General features: G+C 36.5%; 1 protein-coding gene across 2 annotated transcripts in view; it reads right to left on the reverse strand.

Annotated features, from left to right (window-relative positions):
* GSTCD (glutathione S-transferase C-terminal domain containing) overlaps positions 1–19,968 on the reverse strand; it is a 139,533-nt gene that overhangs the window by 92,933 nt on the left and 26,632 nt on the right. For both annotated transcript variants that reach the window (XM_018049244.1, XM_005681339.2), the window contains one exon: positions 18,410–18,503. In XM_018049244.1, coding sequence (XP_017904733.1) covers positions 18,410–18,503 — 94 coding nt within the window. The remainder of the gene's footprint in view (positions 1–18,409; positions 18,504–19,968) is intronic.

A 19,968-nucleotide genomic window follows, 5' to 3' on the forward strand; every position in this document is an offset into this window, starting at 1 on the left:
TGACCAGATGTATTAACAGAATAGTGAAAAGAATAAGGTAAAAAGCAGCTGAAAATGTTACAAGTAAAGAATACACAGAAGAACTGTACAAAAAAGATCTTCACGACCCAGATAATCACGATGGCGTGATCACTCACCTAGAGCCAGACATCCTGGAATGTGAAGGCCTTAGAAAGCATCACTATGAACAAAGCTAGTGGAGGTGATGGAATTCCAGTTGAGCTATTTCAAATCCTGAAAGATGATGCTGTGAAAGTGCTGCACTCAACATGCCAGCAAATTTGGCAAACTCAGCAGTGGCCACAGGACTGGAAAAGGTCAGTTTTCATTCCAATCCCAAAGAAAGGCTATGCCAAAGAATGCTCAAACTACCACACAATTGCACTCATCTCACACGCTAGTAAAGTAATGCTCAAAATTCTCCAAGCCAGGCTTCAGCAGTACGTGAACCATGAACTTCCAGATGTTCAAGCTGGTTTTAGAAAAGGCAGAGGAACCACAGATCAAATTACCAACATCCGCTGGATCATAGAAAAAGCAAGAGAGTTCTAGAAAAACATCTATTTCTGCTTTTGCTTTATGCCAAAGCCTTTGACTGTGTGGATCACAATAAACTGGAAAATTCTGATAGAGATGGGAATACCAGACCACCTGACCTGCCTCTTGAGAAATCTGTATGCAGGTCAGGAAGCAACAGTTAGAACTGGACATGGAACAACAGACTGGTTCTAAATAGGAAAAGGAGTACGTCAAGGCTGTATATTGTCACCCTGCTTATTTAACTTCTATGCAGAGTACATCATGAGAAACGCTGTGCTGGAAGAAGCACAAGCTGGAATCAAGATTGCCGGGAGAAATATCAATAACCTCAGATATGCAGATGACACCACCCTTATGGAGAAAGTGAAGAGGAACTAAAAAGCCTCTTATGATGAAAGTGAAAGAGGAGAGTGAAAAAGTTGGCTTAAAGCTCAACATTCAGACAACGAAGATCATGGCACCTGGTCCCATCACTTCATGGGAAATAGATGGAGAAACAGTGGAAACAGTGTCAGACTTGATTTTGAGGGGCTCCAAAATCACTGCAGATGGTGATTGCAGCCATGAAATCAAAAGACACTTACTCCTTGGAAGGAAAGTTATGACCAACCTAGATAGTATATTCAAAAGCAGAGACATTACTTTGCCAACAAAGGTCCGTCTAGTCAAGCCTATGGTTTTTCCAGTGGTCATGAATGGATGTGAGAGTGGGACTGTAAAGAAAGCTGAGCACCGAAGAGTTGATCCTTTTGAACTGTGGTGTTGGAGAAGACTCTTGAGAGTTCCTTGGACTGCAAGGAGATCCAACCAGTCCATTCTAAAGGAGATCAGTCCTGGGTATTCTTTGGAGGGAATGATGCTAAAGCTGAAACTCCAGTACTTTGGTTACTTCATGCAAAGAGTTGACTCATTGAAAGACAGAATTCATCTTAGGAACAGAAATTCTTAATATGATAAGAATTGTACAGACTGCTTTTAATTTTAATCAAACAAGTCTCAAAGTTTAAACCTCTAATGCAAAATTCCAATAGTTAGAGGTTTATTCTATTTTCTCTATCTTACCTCCACAGTTCTAGGATTTAAGAAAAGTCACATTAAGGAACAATTTTCTATAACAGGTATGGTCACTTAAAGTAATTTTTAGGCAATTAGAGTAGGTGCTGATATAAGCTTTATGGGGCAAACTATTATTCCAAAACATTTCCTCCAATAAGTGCAAATCCTACCTGCAAGGTAAATAAATTTCAAATTTTATTAATTTTGTTAAGATGGCAGCAATACAAGTCAGTTTCACTTTGCACAAGAGATCTGCACAGATGCTTAAGAGGACAGTGGCATAATTACATAGCATAGTGGTGCAGAGCTTCTGTTTTGGACACAGCAGACTGATAGACAATGAGTCTTGGTTGTATGTTACTCAATGCATGCTGCTTAACCTCTCCACAAACTTTAGATTTCCTCACTCTCAGTTCAGTTCAGTCACTCAGTCGTGTCTGACTCCTTGCGACCCCATGGACTGCAGCACGCCAGGCTTCCCTGTCCATCACCAACTCCCAGAGCTTACTCAAACTCATGTCCATTGAGTTGGTGATGCCATCCAACCATCTCATCCTCTGTTGTCCCCTTTTCCTCCCGCCTTCAATCTTTCCCACCATCAAGATGACCGCTAACGTCTCTCTCAGCTCTGAATTACTCTGCCAGATATCTTAGGCTTGCCTCCTCCAAATTCAACTAGCTCTCTGCCCAGACAGTGACCTGCATCGGCTACATCAACAGACTTCCTTGCCCACTGGCACCTAGACGGGTTTTGTCAGCGAGAAGCCGCAGCAGGAGATGAGACAGAAGGTAAATGATAAAGAAGAATGAGGGCGCGGTAATTTTCTTCTGCTCTCAGCCCTACAGACACTTGAGGCTGCCTCTGTCTCTTGCCTGAAGGTTACTGCCCCTCTCAAAGCAGCTCACTCTATGGGACTTTCTCTCTTTTCTTTTTCCTCTCCAATCAGGATTAGGGGTAGAAACAGCGTTGTGGCTACTTCCTGATCTATCCCTTCAGTTTACGACATCCTGCCTATGACTTGATAATTAATGTCTTTACATATAAATCCTCCTCGAATATTCCCAATTTGAATATGCCATCTTTTCCTATTTGGAATTTGATTCATATAATCACTTTTAAGAATCTGATCAAAGATGTAAGTCAGAATCTAATATCTATTGCTTATTGATGAGATTTAAAGTCACTTGAAAGAAACATTAAAAACACTATTTTACAAAAAAAAATTATTTTAAAACTTTTTTTGGTTAGATTATTGTAATCCAACAATTACTCAAGTTTACAGTAAACCATTTAGATTAGATGAAAGCAGATAAGCATGACTGGAAAGCAATTTTCTGCCATTTTCTCTAACACTGCCTTTGGCAGCTTGGTTTTCTTTCCTTTCCTCGTTTTGTTGGAAAAAAAAAAAAAATTTAAGTATGAATATGTCCCCAAGGGCATGAAAGTGTTTAGTCAATGAAGTTTGCTTTCTTTCCTTTTTTAAAATAGGAGGGCTTAGCCCCATCTAGTCTCTCTTCTTTGCAAAAAAAAAAAAAAAACCTCTGCAGTTTTTCATGTCTAGTTTGTTAGATGTGAACACTGCCACCAAAATTCTTCTGTTTCCTCACTACAGAAGACATGTCAGAATAAAACCATCATGTAAAATAACTGGTTTTAGAGTTCATTATGCTAAGTGATACAAGTCAAAGGCAAATGCTGCATGATCTCACTTACATGTGAAATATTTTGTTAAAAAACACACACAAAAAAATGACTCTTTTAAAATAAGGAATTGTCCTGGAAATTCAGCTTTCCCTAGATTTATAAAATATCTGCTATGGGATTATATGCAAAATTCCTATTTTTTCCCCTATGAAGCATATAAGTTCACACTTCTAATATAGCCAATATAGAATATAGCCAATTTCCTAATCACTGGTTTCAGCATAAAACTAATTGAATAATTTTCCTCAAATAAATATATTCATATATGCAAATACTATGCTATTGATTACTAATACTATATATTTATGCTCTTTAAATGACAGTTTTCTATTAACGACTATACTTTTGTCTTATGCTGCTGCTAAGTCACTTCAGTTGTGTCTGACCCTGTATGACCCCATAGACAGCAGCCTACCACACTCCTCCGTCCATGGGATTTTCCAGGCAAGAGTACTGGAGTGGGGTGCCATTTCCTTCTCCCCTTTTGTCTTATAGGTAAGGGTAATTTTTAAAAATTCTCCCAATGATTCAGTTTTTATTGAATTTCTTCTTTCATTAATATCATATTCTTACAGTCCGTGAGCTACTGTGATTGCACAGCTATTAGGGAAATTTCCTTGCTTCAGATATCTCTCCAATGTGAGTCAGGCTTAATTAAATAAAAATAATGAATGGGTTTGGGTGTTGAGAGGAAGCTGTGCAAAGCACAGAATAAAATAGTTCATTGTACAGCCAAGCTGATTTTAATCATAAATATCTGGAATAGTACAGAGAATGCTAATTTAAATGGAAATAAATAACACTAATTAGTTTACATTAGCAGAAAAATAAGGATCTACATCATTAGTGTTCCCTCTATCTCCTAAATGTGATTATAAACATTTATCATTTAAAGAAATAATTCTTAAAAGTTAAGCAATGTCAAGAAAAGCAAGTCAAGTTTTTTAAGCTTAAAAAAACTAAGTTACTTGATGTGAAATATTCAAAAGTAGTCTGGAAAGTCAATCCAGGAGGTAAATTATATGAAGAAATACCTCTTGGCAAATGCACAAAATGGAATTAGTGTAGAGCTGGTTTTGCATTAATTATAAACAGAAGTTGTCTTTCAGAGCTTTCAGAGTAGTTATACATAGCTTATCTATAACTCTGAAAATAAACGTGGCAAGAGCTTTCGGTTACTTGTTCATTTGTCTTCATTAGAAATGATATTAAAGGCTGAACTAAACCTTTTATTACACATATCTTTGCTTCTTCCCTATTCTTCATTGCTTCTGAATGACACCAATAGTAAGTTTTGTTCTACTTAAATGGGTAATTATTGAAAAGTTAATTATTACTGTTAATTATTAATGTAAAATTTCTATAAATTTTTATCCAAAGCTGCCTCATTCTAAAACATCAAAGCCTTGACAAAACAGACAAAACATAAAGAAATGCTTAGGAAAAGTCTTATCTTGAAATGGGTACACATCTCCATCCCTAAGAGAATTTGAAAGTGAAAGTGGCTCAGTCGCATCTGACTCTTTGCAACCCCATGGATAGTCTGCGGATTTCTTCAGGCCAGAATACTGGAGTGAGTAGCCATTCCCTTCTCCAGGGGATCTTCCCAACCCAGGGATTGAACCCAGGTCTTCAGCATTGCAAGTGGATTCTTTTTTTTTTTTAATAAAATTTTTTAAAATTTATTTATTTTAATTGGAGGCTAATTACTTTACAATATTGTAGTGGTTTGTGCCATACATTGACATGAATCAGCCACGGGTGTACATGTGTTCCGCATCCTGAACCCCCCTCCCACCTCCCTCCCCATCCCATTCCTCTGTGTCATCCCAGTGCACCAGCCCCGAGCGCTCTGTCTCATGCATCGAACCTGGACTGGAGATCTGTTTCAAACATGATACTATACATGTTTCAATGCTATTCTCTCAGATCATCCCACCCTCGCCTTCTCCCACAGAGTCCAAAAGACTGTTCTTTACATCTGTGTCTCTTTTGCTGTCTCGCATACAGGGTCATTGTTACCATCTTTCTAAATTCCAAATATATGCGTTGCTGCTGCTGCTGCTAAGTCGCTTCAGTCGTGTCCAACTGTGTGCGACCCCATAGACGGCAGCCCACCAGGCTCCCCCATCCCTGGGATTCTCCAGGCAAGAACACTGGAGTGGGTTGCCATTTCCTTCTCCAATGCATGAAAGTGAAAAGTGAAAGTGAAGTTGCTCATTCGTGTCCGACTCTTAGCGACCCCATGGACTGCAGCCTACCATGCTCCTCTGTCCATGGGATTTTCCAGGCAAGAGAACTGGAGTGGGTTGCCACTGCCTTCTCCAATATGTATGTGTTAGTATACTATATTGGTATTTTTCTTTCTGGCTTACTTTACTCTGTATAATAGGTTCCAGTTTCACGCACCTCATTAGAACTGATTCAAATGTATTCTTTTTAATGGCTGAGTAATATTCCATTGTGTATATGTACCACAGCTTTCTTATCCATTCATCTGCTGATGGACATCTAAGTTGCTTCCATGTCCTGGCTATTATGAACAGTGCTGCGATGAACATTGGGGTACATGTGTCTCCTTCAATTCTGGTTTCCTTGGTGTGTATGCCCAGCAGTGGGATTGCTGGGTCGTATGGCAGTTCTATTTCCAGTTTTTTAAGGAATCTCCACACTGTTCTCCATAGTGGCTGCACTAGTTTGCATTCCCACCAACAGTGTAAGAGGGTTCCCTTTTCTCCACACTCTCTCCAGCATTTATTGTTTGTAGATTTTTGGATAGCAGCCATTCTGACCAGCGTGAGATGGTACCTCATTGTGGTTTTGATTTGCATTTCTCTGATAAGGAGTGATGTTGAGCATCTTTTCATGTATTTGTCAGCCATCTGTATGTCTTGTTTGGAGAAATGTCTGTTTAGTTCTTTGCCCCATTTTTTTGATTGGGTCATTTTTCTAGAATTGAGCTGCAGGAGTTGCTTATATATTTTTGAGATTAATTTTTTGCCAGTTGCTTCATTTGCTATTATTTTCTCCCATTCTGAAGGCTGTCTTTTCACTTTGCTTATAGTTTCCTTTGTTGCGCAAAAGCTTTTAAGTTTAATTAGGTCCCATTTGTTTATTTTTGCTTTTATTGCAGGCGGATTCTTTACCAGCTGAGTCACCAGGGAAGCCCAAGAACACCGGGGTGGGTAGCCTATCCCTTCTCCAGCAGATCTTCCTGACCCAGGAATCAAACCAGAGTCTCCTGCATTGCAGGCGGCTTCTTTACCAGTTGAGCTAGCACTGCTAAAAGCAAAGCAAGAGTGGAAGGGTGCTCCAGATCTGTTCACCAGAAAGGTCCTGTTGAATGAAAATGGTACCATCCTAACTACATTTCAATACCCTTTGAGATCTGAACCTCTGCCTGGTACTGGTTTTCAGAAATAAGTATTTTATTATTCACACAATCTTATTTGATAAAGCAATTTGATCTCTGAAACATAAGCAATATTCATTTGAATGGGTAATTTAAGGTTTCTCATCAGTGAATTCATATTCTTAAAACAAACCATAGTAACTTTCAAACTTGCTTAGGGCTATAATAAATGACTTAGTGGAGTCAGGAATAGATTTAAATATCCTTGACTGTTTAATAAATTCTCAATTTGCTCATTTGTACACAAAAACTTTTCCAAATAATTTAATACTCCATATGTGAGCTAATTTAATTCTGATTAAATTACTATATACACTTCTTCATGTCAAATACTTTTCTTTGTTTTAACAAGCAACACTATCAAAATATTCTATGTAATCCACCTTAGGTAAACTGGCCATTAAAACCTTTCTTGGTAACCAGTCATGGGCTCTGCTTGCAAAGTACTAAAAACATGGTCTATAAATAGGGTGCTTGAAATCTAATTCTAAAGGATAGAACAAAGCATAGCATAACAGTGGGAAGAATTATAGCAAATGTAACTTCAGGAGGAAAAAAGACTTTTAACTTTTTCTTTAATCACATGCCATAGTTCAGAATACTTAAAAAAAAAAAAAAAAAGAAAGGATTGTATTTTTCTAAGACAATCTGGTTTCGTGGCTTAAAAACAGCAAAAGAAATAAAGAAAGAAACCCAGTGAGCCCAGTGCTGAGCAGACATAAGGTACTGAAGCTGTGAGCCCACTGTACCAGTGCTCCCCTAGTTAAAGAACTAAGCCTCTGTGTAGATACTGGCTCTGCACTGATTTTCGTTGAGGACATGGAAGCAATAAAACTTAAACTTAATCTTGCTACTCTTTGTCAGGCCTTGCTTACAGCAAAGTGGTTCCAGACAATTTAGTTAGTGGTACAATGTTGTACAACTAGATCATTTCCACACCTGTGCTGATCTAAAGTATAAAATAAACTTATTCACCAACCATTTTGACAGCCAAAACAAAATCCTCAGTCCCACTTTTCAGTACTTTGTATTGCAAGTATATAATTGAAATTGGACATAACTAAGCTTTCAGTATGAAAGAACTTTCTCTGCTTCTCATAAACGCAACATCCCTCTCTATCAACCATAACATATGTAACACCATGACATCTTCAAGGAAACTTGAAATTTTCTGGTGACTGAGTATGAGCCTTAGTGCAAACTTTCAGCCAGGATTTATACTAGGGCTATTTCAAGATCATACCAATCACTCTCCTGAAGCAATCTCAGTATAAAAAACTCAAATTATGCTACGTTTGACTTTCTCCATTCCTCTAGGAGCTTGAGAATAGCAACTTATGAAATGCATTATCAAAAGTGAAAATCAATGTTTAACTATGTATAATAGAATTGCATTTCAATTTGAATATTTTATAGGTGGGGTCTTGTATCAAACTATCATTTGACTTATAGTCTCCAGAAGTCTTCTGTTATTTTTCAAAAAAGATGAACTGAGAAATATTGCAATTTTCTTTATTTTCTAGATCATTTCCAACTTCTACTTAAATTTTACTTTTAACTTTTTATTTTAAAATAGTTATAGATTCATATAAAGTTGTAAAAATAGTACATAGACTTCTGTGAACCCAACTATCAATAGATTCCCCAATGGTGGCATCTTATATAATTACAGTACAATATCAAAGCTAGAAAATCATTTTTATTACAACACTGTTAACCACAGACCTTGCTTAGTTTTCATCAGATTTAACATGTCTGTATTCATGAGCATATGTGCAGTTTTATGGAACTTGATCCCACCTATAGGTTCATATGGGCCTCCATGGTGGCTCAGATGGTAAAGAATCTACCCTCAATGCAAGAGACCTGGGTTCGATCCCTGAGTCAGAAGATCCCCTGGAGAAGGGATTTTTGCCTGGAGAATTCCATGGACAGAGAAGCCTGGTGGGCCACAGTGCATGAGATCACAAAGAGTCGGACACAATGGAGCGACTAACACATAGTATAGGTAATCTTTTGAGATGGGCCTTTTTTCATTAATCATAATGCCCCTGAGATCCATCCAAGTTGTTACAAGTATAACCAGTCCATTCCTTTTCATTGCTGAGTAGGATTCTGTAGCAAAGACACATGAGAATTTGTTTAATGATGTATGCACTGAAGGACATTAGGGTTATTTACAGTTTGGGGCTATTATGAATTAAGTTGCTAGGAACATGCACGTGCAGGTTTTTGAATGAATATGTTTTCATTTCCCTGGGATAAATGCTCAGTAGTGCAACTGTCTTGTGGTAACTGTATCTGTAGTTTTATAAGAAAGTAACACATTATTTTTCAGAGTGGTTGTACCATTTTACATTCCAACTAGCAATGTATGAGTGATTCAGTTTCTCCACATCCTTGTCAATGTGTGGTCATGTTACTTTTATTTTAGCCATTCTGATTGATGTTAGCCATCAGATAGCTCACTGTAGTTTTGATTTACATTTCCCTGATGGTTAAGAAGCAGAACGTTTTTTCATGTGCACATGTACCAACTGTATATCCTCACTGGTAAAACGACTGTTTATGTCTTTTGCCCATTTTCTAACTGGATTCCTTTTTGTTTGTTTTCTACTTTTGAGTTTTGAGAGTTCTTTATACACTCCAGATCCAAGACCTGAGGCAGATTTGCAAATATTTCTGGTTTGCAAATATTTTCTTCTAGTCTTTAGCTTGTTTTTATCACCCTCATAATAAAGTTTTTGGCAGAGCAAACATTTAATATTTTGATGAAGCCCAACTTGTCAAAAAATTTTAATGCACTGTGCTTTTGGTGTCATGTGTAAGAACTCTTTTTCATCCCCAGATCCCAAAGCTTTTTCATATTTTTCTTCTAATGTTTTACAATTTAAAAATTTACATTTAAAACCATGATTCTTTTTGAGTTAACTTTTATATAAGGGATGCAACTTAGATATTCATATTCTTTGTCTATGGTTATCCAATTGATCTAGCAATATTTGCTAAAAAGACTATCCTTCTCCAAATGAGTTGCTTTTACGCCTTTTTGTAGGTTCTCTATTGTATTCTATTGATCTATATGATATCTCTCCAATTACTGTGGCTACACAGGAGGTCAACATTGAGTAGAATGATTCTATCATTCTTTTCCAAATTCTTTTTTCACATAAAACTTAGAATAAGCTTGTCTATATCTACTAAAAATCTTGTTGGGATTTTGATAAAAGTTATGCTAAACATATAGGTAAATTTGAAGAGAATCTGATTAAATTATTTAAAGTGTTCTTCACGTGAAACTTTAACAGGTATTGGTTGCTGTTGTTCTTATTTAGTTGCTAACTCATGTCCGACTCTTTTGTGACCCCCATGGACTGTAGCTCGCCAGGCTCCTCTGTCCATGGGATTCTGCAGTCAAGAATATTGGAGTGGGTTGTCATTTCCTTCTCCAAAAGATCTTCCTGACCCAGGGATTAAACCCGCGTCTCCTGAAGTGGCAGAAGGATTCTCTACCACTCAGCCATCAGGGAAGCCCTTGAACAGGTATAGCATTTTTAAAAGGTTTAAATTAAAAAGTCTTAAATAAATATAAATCAATGTGTTATTACGATACAAGTACTGTGGACTTTTTTAACAACTTGGGTTTGAACTGCGCAGGTATACTTACATGTGGATTCTTTTCACGGTAAACAGTGTGGTACTAACTTCATCTGTAGTTGGTTCAATGCGTGGATGCAGAACTGCAGATATGAGAGGACCCCTGGATTCCCAAGGCAGACTGTGAGCTATACAGGGATTCTCAACAGCAAGAAGAATTGGCACCCAAACCCCTGCATTTTTTAAAGGTCAACTGTGTAATAAGAGTGTGTATTTTACATGGTTCTCTTTTTCTTATTTAAACTTTTGACATTTCACACAAAGAAACTTTAAACCTTTTAAAAATCCCACATGAAGAAACTAACACTGAAAAAATAGATACCTTTCCACTACTTCTCTACTGCTTTATGTCACCTTCATTTCAAATAAAGATTACAACACGATGTATTAATTCATTTTAATTAAAAAATTCATCTAATGGTTACTCATTCAAATGTATATAAAAATATTCCTACTACCAGCACTACCTCTTTTGATTACCAAGTACAGTTAACTAGTAGTTTATAAAAGACCAACATTTTTATATGGGTGTCTAATGCTATGATAATTGGAAGAATTTACCAAGTAAAAATTTACACATCTCTGTCAGTTTCAGTTCTTTCTACTATTACTTTAGCTGACTTCTCTCACTTTCTACTAGAAAAAGAGATGAATTTAACACATGGTTTGCTTTATATCATTTATATATACAATATATAATAATGTAATACATATGTGATATACCTCTCTATCTCAGACTCTATACCTATTTGTATTCGTGTTTGGCACTAAACCAAGAGCACCACTAAGCAAATAGCAAACTTGTTCTTTGCAACTTTGTTATATTTTAAACCATTTAATATAAATCCTCTCTCTTTCTCTCTCTCTCTCTCTCTCTCTATATATATATATATATATATATATATATATATACACACACACTATGCATTAGAGGCTTTTAGCTTTGGATTAAAATGCAGTTTAAATACAAGATTGTATTACTTTTGGTAAAGCACCAAAATGCTTGAGAACCTCACTCTTGAAAGAGAAAACAGTTATAAATTTGTAGAATTCTGAGTCAAATATGGTCAAGTTTTGAGTTTCACAGCTAAGTATTACTTAGAGAAATGAAAAACATTTATGTTAGAGAATTTTTTTCCCATAAAAGTAGGAAGAAAAAAAAATGCCTTTGATCTCATTCTCTTGGTGCACTTTTAGTATGTTAAATGCCAAAAAGTTCAAAATGTAACTGCCTTATAATATAAAGTTACTCAATATAAACAAAAAGTTGTTGAGGAGACTATATCTTTACACTGTCTCACTGGAGAATACTTTTTTAAAAGTAGGAAATCATTATGCTAATTTTGAATCTCATCTTAAGAATCTAAGACTAGTATTTCAAGAAAAAAAATTTCTTGAAAGAGACAGTTACTTTTATTTACATTATTAAGGTATTTCTACTTCGACTTATATTTGCTAGCATATTTCGCTTAAAGTAGAAGTTTCATGGTTACCAAATGGTTCAACGGTATGCACAAAGGCTTATATTTGATGGACTTTGTGCTAAGAGGCAAAAAATAATTTTTTGGGTTGGAGAAGGAAATGGCAATCCACTCCACTATCCTTGCCTGGAAAATCCCATGGATGGAGGAGCCTGGTAGGCTACAGTCCATGTGGTCGCAGAGTTGGACACGACTGAGCGACTTCACTTTCACTTTCACTTTAAGGAAAAAAAACAAAACTAGAAAACTTTGATCTTGCTCATCTTACTTTGGTGGAATCAAAGCAGCCCATGTGCTCCCTGTACCTGGGGTATGATAAGTATATACTCTAATCTGGGTGGCAGGCGGCTAAATAAGTAGAGATGTTTAAGGTTTTTAGATATCACCCTCATATCAGTCTCCCTAGGAGTTAGTGCTCTCATGCAGCTCAAAAGCAAAACCAAGGCCGCATGGATACCTAAGTGGACCATATTTCTAAGATAGTGGAACTCTGAATATAAGAAAAAAAGGGATTATAGCTGGAACAATACCTAAGTAACTATCTTCTTCTATTGCTTTTATCTCCTATAAGGTCATGCTTCTGACTCCTCCCTTCTATATGATTGATATGGCTATTAGGGACTAGGAGCCACTCCTAATACAGGAACCATCCACCTAAAACCACTGGAGAACAGAAAGGCTGCAGGGAACTATCAATGGAGTGTCTTAAAGCAGCTCTATTCTAGGTCTTGAGGCAAAAGACTCTATTTATTCTCTCTTTCATACTCAGAGGGCAAAAATTCCAAAGGCAAGCACAGAGGTGTCTCTGGACTTAACAAAAGTAGTCTTCAGGCTCACAGTATATATACTAGTTCATTAAAGTAGGAAATCACAGCTATTTGAGGACAAACAGGAATAGGAACTATGCTATTGCCTGGATCTTCTCAGTGCAGACTGCTGGTTGAAGATTTTCTATCAGGGGACAATGATTAATACTGACTCAAACATTTCACTTTTCACAATTCATCTTCTGTAGAACCATGCGATCACAACTATCTGCATGAGAACTGTGACCATACACACTCAATTCAAAAGTGAAAATAACCACAAACAAACTGGAACTCAACTTAGCAGGTATATTTTTCACATAGATATGGGTAAAATAATTCTGAAATTACTGTCTAAACACTGAGGGACTGAACAAGTGAGCAAAAACACAGGTGGTATTGGGTGCTATAATTTTTACTGTTGTGAAAGGTAGATATAGACACTGAATTCAGAAAAACTACGAAGAATCTTATGGTACTGGATTGGGATTAGAAAATGGCAACCCACTCCAGTATTCTTGCCTGGAAAATCCCAGGGACGGGAGAGCCGGGTGGGCTGCTATCTAAGGGGTCGCACAGAGTCAGACACGACTGAAGCGACTTAGCAGCAGCAGCAGCAACAGTATCAGTATAAAATCATGACTTTCAATATATATAGATTATAGATATTGATATATAGATATAGCAGTAGATGCTGATGTGTATGATTTTGTGTGTGTACATAGATGCATACACACATACATCTTTTTCCTAATGGATCAATCTATATCTTTCTGCTGTGTGTGTGTTAAGTGGCTTCAGTAGTGTCTGACTCTGCGACTTTATGGACTGCAGCCTGCCAGTCTCATTGGTCCATAGGATTCTCCAGGCAAGAATAGTGGAGTAGGTTGCTGCGCCCTCCTCCAGGGGATCTTCCCGACTCAGGGATCGAACCTGTGTCTGTTAGGTCTAACCCTGCATTGGCAGGTGGGTTCTTTACCACTAGCGCCACCTGGGAAGTCCACATCTCTCTGCGAAGAGAACTTAGAAGCAACACTGCTAACAATGAGCATACCTAGTGCCCAAATCTTAGTTTCTAAATACCATTCTCTACTAAAAGGAACCAGGGTTCCTTGGAGAAATAGTTGATGCTAGGGCTTCGGCAGGGAAATGACAAAATGAGCCTGCAATATTTTGTTATACCAAAAATTAAGGACACAGTAATATAACAGTTGGGGCATTTCCAAAGGATCAGGAGCTAGCCTGAAGGCAGCTACAACAACTTGAGCACTGAAACTTAATTTTAAAAATTTATGAGTAAAAAGGAAGAAAGAAAAAAAGGAAAGATGGAAGACTGAAAGGAGAAAGAAGGCTTTCTTATAGCACAGCAGCAACTAATAAACATAGAAATACGATGGAGTTGAAAACTCACTATTTTGCCACTATCACAGGCAAGAAATATCAAATGGATATAAACTAGTAAGTGAAAGATTAAAACGAAACAAGTTATTATGTAGCCTTATATCTCCCTACAAACTACTTACGTCAGTATAGCAAAACAGTAATACGACAGAAACCCCTGGAAGACCCCAGCTTAACCAAACGATTAAAGTTAACATAACTGGGCCCAAACAGACATAATATGCCTTCTGATAATGAAGAGAAGGACGCAACATCATTTCTGTAGCATTCCCACCAAAAATGCGTAAAGTGAATCTAATCATGAGGGAACATTAAACAAATCCAAATTGAGAGACAGTCTACCAAAAACTTGGCCAGAACCCTTCAAAAAAGTTCATGCTATGAAATACAAAAAACATCTGAGAAACTATTCAACATTAAAGGAAACTAAAGAGACATGACAACTAAATGTACTAGAATCTTCTGAACTCTACATTAGATAAAAGTATGTACTAAAGTAAATATCCTCTTTTGATCATTGTACTACGGCTATATAAGAAAATGTTCTTGTTCTTGAAGGAAAGTATAGAGAAGTGAAGTCATGATGTCTGCAACTTACTCCCAAACAGTCCCTTTAAAAACATACACTAATAATAGTGACAACAATAAAAATAATAATGTAAATTAAATACCCAGTTCTCTTTTCTTGAAGCTAAATAATCCCAACTATTTTAGCCTTTTAAATCCCTATGAGACAAAAAAGTTGCCTGGAAGTTTTAAAAAAAGAAAAGGATGTGTATGGTTACCAGAATTTTGGGAACCTCTATAGGTCCAGGACTTTAGTTGTTTTTACTTTCATCAGGACCAGAAATTAAATGGTAAAGACAGGCCCCCAGACATATCTTTTGGATATAACTCCATCCTAGGCGTCACAGCTCCTTTGTCATCTGGATTGACACAAGTTTTGTCCTGACTCAGAAGTCACCAAACTCCCCAGTCGAAAACTTCCTCCTGTCCAGGAACGTCTGGGGTCAAGCAAAAAACTCACTCTCACGTGGATGGAAAGTGGTGTTGGAGGCAGAACACTCCTCCGCAGACCCTGAAGCTGTTCATTTCTCAGTAAATATTTACTGAACACCAAGGGGGAAAAAATGAAGAAGGGAATAGCAACCCACTCCATTATTCTTGCCTGGAGAATTCCCTGGGACAGAGGAGCCTGGCAGGCTACAGTCCATAGAGTCGCAAAGAGCTGGACATGACTGAGTGACTGACACACACAAGGGGGAATAAAAAAGGACCTATGGTCTCAATTCAGTTCAATTAAAAAAAAAAGAAACGTATTGAGGACCTATTCACAGAAGTCCTGTATTTAAAGAGTTCACAGTTTGTTGGAGAAGGAAAACATGCATGTAAACATAGTATAAGAGAAGTATTCTGTACGTATCAAAAATGAAGTATAAGAAATACTAAAGGAATATTGAAAGGAAGTGATTAATTCTGACTACTATATAAGTACTTTTTACCAGCTATTAATTACAGTTTGGCACTGTACTTTTTATATATTAGTTCACTGAATATACCAACCGTCTCATAAGTAGCAGTATTATCACTATGTACAGTTGAGGCCACTGAGGTACAGAGAACTGTCTATTGAGAATACAGAGAATTCAGACATTCTCAGAAAGGAATCTGGCCCTAGGTTATCTAGCTAGCTATTAGCCCAGGTTTCAAACCCAGGCAGTCTGATTCCATAACTGATGAAAAAGCTTTGCTAATTCTTAAAAGATGAATATAATTTCAAGAAATGGGAAATAGAGGAATATTTAAGGCTGCAAGAAAAATAAAGGTGAAGTCATGGAGAGAGAAAATACAGATCTTAGAAGGAAAGCAGCAAGAAATTTAGGAGCTGGCACATAAGATGGAGGGGGAGAAACGGGTGAGCACAGTGAACGAGATTAGATAGGTTTATGAACTATGTTAGACTCTATCATGAGAATTAATACAGTCTGATGGTAAAGAAGCTGATTCTCATGCACCATAATCTTGATGTAAATAGAGTTGATTTCTGAAATATTCAAATGAACCAAGTACCAATAATACCTTAGTAGAATTTAATTTCTCCTAAAAGATAGTACCAGAGCACAAATCATGAGAACACATTCATAGTGACATCTGCACCACGATGTAAAATAATTTCATTTCACAAAGATCCTATTAACTGTGCAACATTGAAATTATCAGAACTGAAAACAGAACACTGAAAAATACCACAACTCTACCTTAGTTAAACCAGACTACAAACCTAAGTGAACTAAATGAACCTAAGTGAACTAAGACTACCTTAGTTAAACCAGACTACAAACCTAAGTAAAATGTGAGTATACCATGAGATCCACTGTTATAGCTCCATCTTTGCCATAATATTTATTAAAACAAAGTGATCCAATTAAAGGCATGTAAGGAGCAATATATTCCATGAGCTCCATTAGATATGCACTTCTAACCAGTAAAACAACCAGACATGAATGCTTAATGTCAAATTTCTGAGTTGTTAGCAGATATAATCGAGTGTTCATATTAATAAGTGAAAATATCTTTTTGCCTTCATACTAAATTAATTATAGTTAAAGAAAAACATGTGGCACTTAAAACACTTTTCATTTTAATATGAGTATTAATAAAAATTTGACTTTTATTTAGTAAACTATAGGTTTAACCCATTCAAAATCTATAACTGAAGAGTATAGAAAATTTAATTGCATGTACAATAAAAACATCTAAGCTCTGTAAAATGCCAAAAAAAATCTAAATTAAAACATTAACAAATTCACTAGTGACTATTTTTCATATAGTTAATAAAAACAAAAAATAAATTTCATTTTTATAAAATATCTTTGCAGCAGCATTCTTAACTATCCAACATAATCTTCCATTTTGGAAGAATTCTAAAATGTTTCCTTGATTAACAGAACAGAAGTGATTAGTGAGGTACAGGAATGTCAGGATGTATCACAGAAGAGAAGAACATGAAAAAGGAAGGCAAATAATTTTAAAGAGTGCTTTAAAAATCAAAACTTATATTTAGATTAGTATAAAACTACAGAACACATAAACAATTAAAGAAATAGAATGCTGAGCTATGAAAATGTTCCTCCTCTAAAAATACCTAAAATGGCATTTAAACTTCAACTATTATCCTTTATCTGTTTAATTGGACTTCTGAGAGTAAGGAAAATCCATAGGACCTGAAAAAGGGGGAAAGGGACTAAAAAGCAGTGTAATAATCTCAAGCTGACACCACAGCTGCCTGGAGGGTATCTACTGATAATAGGGCTCTACGCTTTAACAGCAAGAAAAAGAGAGGCTAGTCCTTGATCCCTAGCATGGTGGAGAGTTAAAACTAGTATCACTACATGAAAGGAGAAACCTTGAAAAACTATATTCATTATGAAAAGATGTTGTGGTTTTTTTTTTAAAAGCTCTATTCAACAACAAAGAAAGGTGAAAAAGTTAATTTTCTGTGTAAGCCTCAGTTCTAGATAGAAAAGGCTGAAGGAATCGTAACCTGAAAAAATATGTTCCATGCATTAAATGCAATAGTTTAAGATGTCTGGCATACACAAACATAAATCCTAACTATGGGAATTCATTTCTAACCAAGTCTCACAAGATTCCAAGATTTAGGGAAACCCAAAAATGAACTCAGAATCTAAAATTACAAAATTAACAGGGATATGAGACACCAGGAGTGAAGTCAACAGAAACAATGAACAGAAGAATTAGATCTCAATGAATATCAGCTATTAGACATAATATATGCAGCATATATGTTTAAACAATTATAAAAAGAGAAACTTGAAACATGACCAAGGAAAATATATCATCAAAATAAACAAACCAAATGTAGTTTTTAGCAATAAAAAATATATTTAACTAAAAAATCTATCAAAATATTTTTTCAAAGAATATTTTAAATAATTGGGGGAAATTATTAGGAAGTGGTTATTAGATGATGAAGGAATTTTTGTCGATTTTTATTAAGCATGATAATGACATGATGATTATTTAAGATGTCAATACTGTTTAGATGTGTATTATGGGTGACATATTATCTGGGATAGGTTCAAAACACTTCAGCAAAGAAAAAAAAGATATAGCAAAAAAACAGATATAGCAAATGTGGGAAATACTAAATTAAAGCAATGTGTATATGTAAAATTTTTGAAATAAAAATAAAATGAAAACTCAATGGATAGTATGATCCAAATGTTAGAGATAGCCAAAGAGAGAACTAGAAAACTGGGAGATGGATCAGAGGAGGGTATCCAGAGTATGAATAAAATTTAAAGAGACAAAACAAAAAACAATTTACCTTCCTTTGGGCTCACTGCTGCAGGAAGTGTATCCCAATCAAGGGTCCAAGTGGGGCAAGGGTGGGGAGAAAACATCACTTCAATGCCTTTTTCCTGGAAAAGGAGATAGGCCCTTTCCACATTAATGAATTAATAAAATCCTGTTATGTTCTAGAACACCAAATTCTATTTTCTACACTGGCAAGGTGAAATACAGATTTTAATAAACATCAAGCATTCCTCAAAATATTGTTACATAAGAGATATATGTTGAAATATACTCTCTCAAATATCTCTAGCTATTCCATGACTGCAGAATATCACAAGGTATTTCAAAGTAGGAACTTGTAATAAATATCAGAAAAATATTTCATATACAGCCACCCAGAGAGAAAAGTAAAATATCTGTGAAGAGATATAATTGAGTTCCATAGGCCATATTAATACACAGTTGAGTCTGATGCACTGCCTGGTGTAACACTGAATAAATGCTTGGTGGATGAATGAATAGGTGGTTTATTCTCCTTCTCTAATTCTGTTATCACAGTGTATTCTATTTGTTTGTTTGCTTGTTTCTTGACCTTAAATACAACCCTAATAGATTCTCTTTTTGTAGATTCAACTATGGGATCTGAGACTACCATGAAAATTTGTATTTGACATTGTTCTCTGCTTCCTGTTAAAACTCTTTAAACGCTCACCCTGACTTCTGCAAACAGAAGTCAGAAACAAGTAAAAGCAGAAGAAATAATGATTAAGATGTTTTTGAAAAGTATTCTTCCCCGCAAAACAAGAAATAAATGTTGAGTTTCTTAACAGTACGGTTACTTTCCTATTAAATTTCCTACTAAAATTATTACCTGAAGTGACACAGAAGTAATAAGCCACCTAGAAATATTAGGTGTCAAAGAGAAAAGTCACCTGAGAATAAAATTTTTATCAAAAACGATCCACATAATCAAAACTAACTCTGCATACATCCATCAAGGTCTGTCAAGTGAAGTGAAGTTGCTCAGTCGTGTCCGACTCTTTGCGACCCCGTGGACTGTAGCCCTCCAGGCTCCTCCATCCATGGGATTCTCCAGGCAAGAATACTGGAGTGGGTTCCCATTTCCTTCTCCAGGGGATTTTCCTGACCCGGGGATCGAACCCAGGTCTCCCGCATTGCGGGCAGACACTTAAACCTCTGAGCCACCAGGGAAGCCCCAGGTGCTACAGCCTAGCAGCTATATTTAAAGGATCAAAAAGTCCCCACTTTAACATGCACCCCAAATATCATCCATACTAGTCCCTTACGAGGACCTACAAAGTCTCTAGAAAAGGATCCCTTTTGTTTAACCTTCTCCAGGGGATCTTCCCAACCCTGGGCTCGAACCTGGGTCTCCTGCATTGTAGACAGATGCTTTACCATCTGAGCCACCAGGGAAGTCTAATCCACTTCAGTACTATTGCCTGGAAAATCGCATGGACAGAGGAAGCTGGTAGGCTACAGTCTATGGGGTCGCAAAGAGTTGGACATGACTGAGCGACTTCACTTTGTTTAACCAACTAGTTCCCAACATTTAAAAAAATGATCGCC

The sequence above is a fragment of the Capra hircus genome, chromosome 6 (genome assembly GCF_001704415.2).
Source record: "Capra hircus breed San Clemente chromosome 6, ASM170441v1, whole genome shotgun sequence".
In the NCBI taxonomy this organism is placed as follows: Eukaryota; Metazoa; Chordata; class Mammalia; order Artiodactyla; family Bovidae; genus Capra; species Capra hircus.